Source organism: Onychostoma macrolepis, chromosome 16 (genome assembly GCF_012432095.1).
Source record: "Onychostoma macrolepis isolate SWU-2019 chromosome 16, ASM1243209v1, whole genome shotgun sequence".
Taxonomy (NCBI): Eukaryota; Metazoa; Chordata; class Actinopteri; order Cypriniformes; family Cyprinidae; genus Onychostoma; species Onychostoma macrolepis.
Genome location: NC_081170.1, coordinates 20,202,328 through 20,211,983, shown reverse-complemented (window position 1 = coordinate 20,211,983; position 9,656 = coordinate 20,202,328). Strand labels below are relative to the sequence as shown.

Here is a 9,656-nt window from a genome sequence, read left to right as displayed (position 1 = left end):
ATCATTAAAAAAAATTGCTGAATAGTATGACAATAGTATAAATAATAACAATTAACTGAACCTCATCTGTAAACATTATGTACACACTTATACAGAAAAAAAAAAAAAAAAGAAGCGAAAATTTTTTAAAGGTGTTTATTATATGCACAAAGTTATTGATAATACTTTACAAAAAAAAGAAAGAAAAACAAGAACAAAAACCTATTTGCATTAAATACAAATGATGCGCTCCTGGGAGAGAAAGATGAAATGAATACTTGCTTACTCTACTACTTTTTTTTTTATTTATCTCTATTTTTTGTTTTTGACCTTCCATTTTCTCTTTAGTGTTTCTCAATTCTCAAGTCCCAATGCATCTCATTGTAGTTTCCCCAGAATACTGATAAATACAAACAGCACCCTTTAGTCCCCATTATTGAACAATACTCTCTGTAGGTACAATGTATTGAACATGGGATAATAGTGGTAAAATAATGCGTCATCCTTCTCCATCTCTTCTCTCCAGTCTCAAGCACCGTAAACACTCTCATTACTGTATGTCATGTACAGGAACAGGTCTTCCTCATGGTGTTCCTAAAAACACAGACGGAGATGATACGTTTAGATCAAATGATTTCGTAATATTATTTTTAATTTCACTTTATAATTAAAACATAAAAACTGTTTATATACCGTTCAAAAGATTGTGGTTCAGATTTAGTAAGATTTTTCTTGAAAGAATTCAGCAAAGACACATTCAATTGATCAAAAGGGACAGTACAGACTTTTATGTTACCAAAAAAAAAGGAATAATTCAAATAAACTGCTGTTTTGAACATGAAAGAATACTGAAAAATGTATCACCGTTTCCACAAAAATATTAAGCAGCACAACTGTTTTCAACATTGAGAATAATAAGAAATATCTCGTGCAGCAAATCTATCAGAATGATTTCTGAAGGATCATGTGACACTGAAGACGCACAGGATAATATATATTTTAACATATATTCAAACAAAAATGCAATTTTAAATTGTAATAATATTTCACAATACTAAATTTTATCACATAAATGCAGCCTTTGTGAGCATAAGAGACTTACAGATACAAACTTTTGAATGGTACTATTATATATACAGTGAGGAAAATAAGTATTTGAACACCCTGCTATTTTGCAAGTTCTCCCACTTAGAAATCATGGAGGGGTCTGAAATTGTCATCGTAGGTGCATGTCCACTGTGAGAGACATAATCTAAAAAAATCCAGAAATCACAATGTATGATTTTTAACTATTTATTTGTATGATACAGCTGCAAATAAGTATTTGAACACCTGTCTATCAGCTAGAATTCTGACCCTCAAAGACCTGTTAGTCTGCCTTTAAAATGTCCACCTCCACTCCATTTATTATCCTAAATTAGATGGACCTGTTTGAGGTCGTTAGCTGCATAAAGACACCTGTCCACCCCATACAATCAGTAAGAATCCAACTACTAACATGGCCAAGACCAAAGAGCTGTCCAAAGACACTAGAGACAAAATTGTACACCTCCACAAGGCTGGAAAGGGCTACGGGAAATTGCCAAGCAGCTTGGTGAAAAAGGTCCACTGTTGGAGCAATCATTAGAAAATGGAAGAAGCTAAACATGACTGTCAATCTCCCTCGGACTGGGGCTCCATGCAAGATCTCACCTCGTGGGGTCTCAATGATCCTAAGAAAGGTGAGAAATCAGCCCAGAACTACACGGAAGGAGCTGGTCAATGACCTGAAAAGAGCTGGGACCACCGTTTCCAAGGTTACTGTTGGTAATACACTAAGACGTCATGGTTTGAAATCATGCATGGCACGGAAGGTTCCCCTGCTTAAACCAGCACAATTTCAGACCCCTCCATGATTTCTAAGTGGGAGAACTTGCAAAATAGCAGGGTGTTCAAATACTTATTTTCCTCACTGTATACAGAGCTGGGTAGTAACTGATTACATGTAATCAGATTCCAAAAATTAAGTACTTGTAATTAGAGTAAGTTACATTTTGAAATACTCGTAATCAGACTACAGTTACTTTTTTACAGATTACATATTATTCACAAAATAGCAATAAATTATTCATAATTCATTGATTCTCCCTAATTTCTCTTTTTCATATTTTAAACTTTCCTTTCTAAAATAGCCTACAGATTATATACATATTATATATGTATATATATAGTCCAGTTTTGTGGACATTCACACAAAGATCAGTCATCATTAGTCAGGTGGTGAAAGAATTTGACCACTGGATTTACAAAAATCATTTCAGGTTTAAGAAGTCAATATTTTAATATTGCATCAACTACTGATGAACACATTCATTTTTATTTGAATTATTACTCTGTAAGTTTTTTTTTAACCATGTATTATTAATTATAACTAATTAAAATGCACATATTCACATTATTTCTTAGTTACATGTAATGCAGGCATTCCAAACTTTTTGTCATCTAAACCTTATTCACCAAATATATTTACTTTTAGTACCCCTGAGATTTTAAAATAAATATTTCAATAATTAAGTAACACATTTGCATGTTCATGGTTTCTTTGATGTTGATTAATGATCACATGGCATGCAGGTAAATAAAAATATTTCATCTTTTTTAGTAAGTGTTTTATTTACTCCTATATTTATGAATGGGAGAAACTGCAACGGGCAATATGGAGGAATAGTCCCACCTTCTAAATGAAAGAGCCAAATTTCCCATAGAAACCTGACTAGACCAGCCGATGCACATGCGCAGTCTTAAGCACGTTATGACTCCACATGCACATTGGCTGGTCTAGCCCGAAAAATAAGCTTTTTAAACTCTATTTAGCATAATAAACAACATTCATGGGGCAATTAATTAATTTTTGTTGCTGATTTGACATATGCAATTTAATTGTGAGTTCAACGAGTAGTTTTTTCCCCCATTCATTAAGACGGGTCTTGTACGAGCTGCCCGGAGGCATTGCAAATATGGCTACCGAGTGAAGAGACTTTCCTCGAATGGGAGTTTGTTTTAAAATGATTTATTTTAATTTTTTTATGATTAATTGTCAGCTTTTCATTAAACTCACAAGCCCCCTGCAGTTCCTTTACAAACTCTAGTTTGGGAAACCTTGATGTAATGTAATGTTTAATGCACTTCATGTTGTAAATTACAATGAATGGAACAAGTTTTCTTACACTTTGCATTTTTTCCATCATTATGTTACAAGATAATGCTATTTAAATCGATGTGATAAACGAGTTAAATCAAAAGTAATCTAAAAGTAATCTGATTATATTACCTAAAATGTGTAATGTAACGGATTACGTTACTGACTACAATTTTTGTCACGTAATCAGTAACGGATTACAGTTTGTAAGTAACCTACCCAGCTCTATATATATATAGGATATTAAGTAAAGATCATGTTCCATGAAGATATTTTGTAAATTTCTTACCGTAAATGTATCAAAACTTAATTTTTGATTAGTAATATGCATTGCTAAGAACTTCATTTGGACAACTTTAAAGGCGACTTTCTCAATATTTTGATTTTTTTGCACCCTCAGATTCCAGATTTTCAAATAGTTGTATCTCAGCCAAATATTGTCCGATCCTAACAAACCATACATCAATGGAAAGCTTATTTATTCAGCTTCCAGATGATGTATAAATCTCAATTTCATAAATAATTGACACTTAAAGGTGCTGTATGTAGGATTGACACCGAGTGGTTGAACTAGGTATTGCAGTCCAAATTCAAAATATTGGAGACGTTTTTTTTTCACCCGGCCCCTCCTCCTCAGACTTGACGCACACGCAGGTTGCCAGATTAACGACACCAACTGGAACGAGCGCACATGACGATGAATACAATTAAATACGCTGTGTTTTTCACCAACTGGCAACCCGCGGTGCCGAAATACAATTGGGTAAACTGGCAGTGGGCGGGTTTCACAAACCATAACAAACACAGACATTCCGGGCCAGAATGCACATTTTCAAAGGAGAATAACTGACTGTAGCATTGTTTTTCAGATAAACAATTATGTTAACTTAACATGTTTCTTAAATATCTGCAAACATGTTATGGTATTTTTATGCTTTAGTAGAGTCAAAATCCTACATACAGCACCTTTAAGACTGGTTTTGTCGTCAGGGTCATATATATATATATATATATATATATATATATATATATATATATATATAAATATAAACTATAATTTTAATTATATTAAGTTTTCTATTTTTATATTTAAACATTCATTTATTTATTAAGCAAGCATATTACCTAAAAAGAATTCAGCATTTAAAAACAAAATTTGTTTTTGAACACCCTATGCTAAAAAAAGTTCAGCATCTTACTCAGCAGTAATGAAGAGGAAGGGTGCTTGAGTTACCTCATACACTGCAGAAAGGGGGGAACTGGATGGAGGGAGGGAATTTCTAACGAAAAAGAAGAGCGCTTCTTCCGGTCTCATAGACACCCGCTGTCTGATCAGGAAGCAGAGCTGACCAACTGGACGAAAAAGAAGGAGGGTGTGGAGAGAAACTCAGTCAGATCAAAACTTAATGGTTTCTAAACAGTTTCATTTCTTAATCAAAATAAAGACAAGAATAGGGAAGTTTAAGGTCAGACAGAGTCTCAAACAATTGAAAAGGCCTTAATATCCCAGCATTAAATTACGCAATGCTTATAGAAAATCATGAGTTGAGTTGATTTCCTCTGTAAATTTACAGATGTTATTCTCTTGGGGAGCATATATGAAATAAAGAGTTGTCACCTGTGAGGTCTGAAGGAACAAGGTATTTCTTTTTGTCAAGCTCAGGAGCTCGTGACCTTGCAGCTCTCTCCACTATTATCTAAGGAGACAAACAAACAAATAAATACCCAATATAATATTAGCTGAAATTCAGACAATTTAAATTCAGTCATTATTTTCTCACACTCATATCATTCCAAAACTGTTTTCACTGACTTTCTTTTGTGAAACATAAAAAAAAAGATATTTTGAGAAATGCCTCTAATTTTGTTTTGTCCATACAATAGAATTGAACTGTCACCAAAGCTGTTTGGTTACCAACATTCTTCAGAATATCTTCTTTTATGTTTTCATTTTTGGCTGAAGAAACCGTCTTAATAATGTAACAGAAAAGTCTTATTGTTTGTTATTGAATTTTCCAACCGTGAGACTGACCGGGATTTTATCCGGATGTTTGGCACGAACTCTCTCCCCTTCCGCTCTCCTGACCTCCAGTGGAACACTTCGCTGATACTGGCTAGACATCTGAGGGCCAATAACATCAACATTAAAATATAACAAACAAAAACATATCAGGCTTACTCCTCCTCGTTTGTTATCATCATTCAAACATGGACAGAAACAAACCCTGCCTGTCAGATATGCATATGATTATTAATAAAAACATATTTATTCTCTAAATCAGTCAATCGTATATTTTAGAGCTAACAAACTATCCTTCCATCAAACTCTCTAGGCCTTCTGCCATCCCACCATGGGCTCTTCTCTCCTTTACCCTCAGTCCAGATGTTGTTGACATATACTTCTGCCATATGTTAAAAATCATTTTTAGAGGCTTGTCACAATACAAAGCTAAAATAAGCAACTTTATAATAATTATAAAATATTTTTAATAACTGGCTATAAAAATAGAAAAGACACACAAAGTTAAACCATCACAATGTCTGCATTAGTTCATCCAGCACAACTTTTTAATGCCATTTTGTCAAAGGTCGTAGAAAAAAGCTTCAATATCTTTTATTACTGTGGAACTAGACTGACTGCAATGCCAGTTTGTTTTGTTTATGTTCACCCAACCATTCACTAAAGCCTCTCATGCCCTGCAGAAGAACATTACATAACACAGACATGTACACGCATCCCATTAGAACACTTTTTTTTTTTGCATTTACTCCCACTTACTTTGACATCGGAATAGCTGAGTGTGCAAAACCATGACAGAAAATGCATCCGATACTGTAGCAGATCACGTGGGCCAAAAATGACTCTGACCATTAGGTGTCTTTTTTCTGTGCTCTAAATAGCAGGTTTTACCGTGCGCTATAGATGAATTAGTGTATGTGTATTTCATTTTTTGGACATGCGCCATGGTACTTCCATTAAGTAACGTTACTGGTGTAAATATCACGGTATGTGAATATCCCAAGCATTCAATAGCGCGGTATTGCGTAATATCATCACTGTACAGTATTTTTGTAACTGTTGTCTGAATCTAATACAGTTGAGAAGCCAACGGGCTTGTGGTTCATGCTGCAATGCGAAAACATGTCCTCCTCCACAGCACTGCCCACTGCACAATTTCCACAAACTCAGCTTTTAATAATAAACAATAATAATCTGCTGTCGTCAGACGGTACATGATAATGTAAGATAATTGCGCCCATAACAACTGCTGATGACTAAGGCCGCGAGCTCACATGATATGACCTGCTATGCCGCAAAATCCTCGGTCAGGGAGCAAAAGTGAACTTAGTGCGGGTGACTGCGGGCTTAGTGTTTGAACCTTTGGTCCACCACAAATTCACGTTCGTTTCCAGGATGAAACTAGCTTTACCCACAGTCGCTAACTGGGTTTACTGGTCGTTGTGGTAAACACGAAACATACCTTGGATAGCTACTGATGGATTCAGGAAGATGTGAAATACAACGCCCGTCTTCCCCAACTTGGACGAATATCAGACGGCCCAATCAGCGCAGTAATGATCTCCAAAACTCAATCACTTTAAATATTATAAATCGCCTTCTATGCTGAAGATGTCGACTGGCCCACTTCTCTCACTAAAACAACAACAAATAATGTACCGCCTTATTCTGGGAACTGACCAATGGAAATTCTGAAAATAGACTGATATATCGTCTAGCCATTTAGGAGAGAGAGGAGGCGGCATTTAAAAGTGTTTACAGGGCTTCTATTGGCCAGAGTGTGCTGTCACTCATTAGCCTTCTGGGTCAGTGCAGAGCCTAGTGGAACCAATCAGGATAAAGGAAAATTAGGCCAATGAAAGAAGCTCTACAGTGTATCTGTGTTACGTGCCTGACGTGTCCTTATCTTGGGAAAACCAGTCCAGCATGTGATTCTGGTAGCAAGCAACCCAGGATAGAGACAATACGCTTTTATGAGAATGAGGTTTATTGTAAGATATGTTTACACATACGAGGAATTTGTTATAGTGACAGAAGCTCCACAGTGCAACAGAATGACAGCGACAGAACAGGACACAGATAATAAAAAGAATAATATACAAATATACAAAATAGACAATGTACAAAAATAGCAAAAACACAATATGTAATATAGACAATTATGTATGTACAGGTATGATATGTGCAAATTTGAAATGTAAATAAGTATGTGTGAAATAAATAATGTATAATAGTGTTGTGTGTTCCACGTTTATTGTCAAGTGTTCATGAGATGGATTGTCTGAGGGAAGACACTGTTCCTGTGCCTGGCTGCTCTGGTGCTCAGAGCTGTGTAGCGTCGACCAGCCGGCAACAGTTCAAAGAGGGAGTGTGCTGGGTGTGAGGGGTCCAGAGTGATTTTGCCAGCCCTTTTGCTCACTCTGGATAAATACAGTTCTTGGAGAGTATGGAGGGTTGTACCAATGATTTGCTTAGCAGTCCGGACTACCCTCTGTTGTCTTCTGAGGTCAGATTTGGTAGCTGAGCTGAACCAGACAGTTATTGACGTGCAGAGGACAGATTCGATGATGGCGGAGTAGAACTGTTTCAGCAGCTCCTGTGGCAGGTTGAACTTCCTCAGCTGGCGAAGGAAGTACAACCTCTGCTGGGCCTTTTTCACAATGGACTCAATGTGAATGTCCCACTTCAGGTCCTGAGAAATTGTGGTGCTCAGGAATCTGAATGACTCCACTGCAGCCACAGTGCTGTCCATGGTGGTGAGAGGGGGGAGAGTAGGGGGGTTTCTCCTGAAGTCCACGATCATCTCCACTGTTTTGAGCGTGTTAAGCTCCAGGGGCCAGATTCACGAAACATTCTTAAGAAGAAATTTCTTCTTAAATGCCATTTTCTTATTATTTTTTAACTTAAGAAAAAAGTTAAGAATATTTTGTATTCCCAAACATTCTTCTTAAGATATTCTATATTTTTTCTTAAGATTGTTTTTAAGACAAAACTTAAGAAGAATTAAAATTCTTGTAATAGTCCAGGTGATAGGTGAAAATTATGTTCACTTTTTCATAAAAGCATGAAACTTGGTACACTTGTATAGTTTGCGGCCCTAAACATTTTCAGAAATGGAGCCATTGCAAAAACAGCTTGTGGTTGCCATGGCGACCATTTTACTTTCCTCCATAACCAAATTATGTATTTTGTGCCATAGCTCCTGAACCAAACATGATAACATAGAAAAGGTGATGTCTACCCCTATTTTTTGATGGTCAATGATTACAATGATACCATATACAGCAACATAAACTGTTCAGGTGAAGAGTTAATGGTGAAATCAGCAATGTGAGAAGGAAATCAAAGTATCTGAGCATCACACCATTTACAAAAGTCCATATTATGGCTATTATTTTTTTCTTTCTTTGATAATTAACTAACATTTTATTAAATAATACATTAAAAGATTGTTTTCAAGAATACTATAATATATTTCAGAGATATGAAAAAAAAATCTCAGGTAAGTGTATTTTCCTTACCTCTCAGATTCAGGTAAGTGGCGGTGTTTCCAATACATTCTTGTTCTCTCTCAACAACGCTCTAACATCACACGCAGACAGCAACGCAATCAGGTGAACAGTTAATGGTTAATTCAGTGACTTTATGAGAAGGATTACAATGAAATCTCAGAAGATGCAGAATGAAATTTCAAACATATTTCATGTAAACTTAATTTACAATCGCTCTCTGGGGGAGTTGTCTATAATTATGTTGTCCACAAGGGGGAAGCCAGAGTGCTGCATGCGGGTGGGTACACGCAGATGATCGCTAATGTTTGATGTAACAGGTGGAATAAAATTGATGTGTAGGGTGTGGTGCGGGCCGGACGGTGACAAGCACAAGCGGATTGAATTTTCCAATAACCAAGCTATTTTGACTCGGTCCAGTACACGCTGAGCAATGTAGCCAATCGCGCTGCCACTAATTGGCAGCTGTAGTGATTATATTTAAGAGAGCGCTCTTTGCTTAATTTCTGTATTTAATCTATTCACAATTTGAATAAAGGTTTTAATAAATTAGTTTTGTCTACCTCATGTAGGAGATTTAATCCAGGTGCGGTTCGGGTCCCAGTTTTTATGTCAAATGGGATGGGTATGGGATTAAAGTAGTGTTGCTGTCAGATAACGTTTTAGGTGTTCTGTTAATAACTGCGATTGTGGGAAGATCATTTCACCTGCCAGGAAAGGTGAACGAAAATGCCTCTCTGTGATGTTACTACAAGGCATCGCTTACTTACAGATCTCATGCTTCTGGAGGGGATGTAGATTCGTAAGAGTGAGGAGGAAGTTGGAGGGTGCTGAGCCTGTGGCTGTTATGTACGCAAACATCATATCTTGAACTTGATGCGAGCCACAACCGGTAGCCAGTGCAGGAAGATAAAGAGAGGTGTGAAGTGGGCCCTTTTGCATTCTGAAATATTTGTTGAGGTTTGATTGC

At 36.4% G+C, this 9,656-nt stretch overlaps 1 protein-coding gene across 1 annotated transcript; it reads right to left on the bottom strand.

The window, feature by feature from the left end:
* Window positions 1-114: 114 nt before the first annotated feature.
* zgc:92606 (uncharacterized protein LOC100000242 homolog) lies at window positions 115-6,839 on the bottom strand. The gene is made up of 5 exons (XM_058747700.1): window positions 6,640-6,839; window positions 5,190-5,279; window positions 4,776-4,854; window positions 4,392-4,510; window positions 115-573 (listed from the first exon to the last, which is right to left on the bottom strand). The coding sequence occupies exons 2-5, from the start codon at window positions 5,277-5,279 to the stop codon at window positions 508-510; spliced, it is 354 nt and encodes a 117-aa protein (XP_058603683.1). The 5' UTR covers window positions 6,640-6,839; the 3' UTR covers window positions 115-507.
* Between the last annotated feature and the right edge of the window lie 2,817 nt (window positions 6,840-9,656).

Coding starts and splice junctions, on each gene's coding strand:
- zgc:92606 (XM_058747700.1), bottom strand. CDS start 5,279: ATGTCTAGCCAGTATCAGCGAAGTGTTCCACTGGAGGTCAGGAGAGCG. Junction 4,855..5,189: donor AACATCCGGATAAAATCCCG/GTCAGTCTCACG, acceptor TTGTCTCCTTAG/ATAATAGTGGAGAGAGCTGC. Junction 574..4,391: donor CCCTTTCTGCAGTGTATGAG/GTAACTCAAGCA, acceptor CTGTGTTTTTAG/GAACACCATGAGGAAGACCT.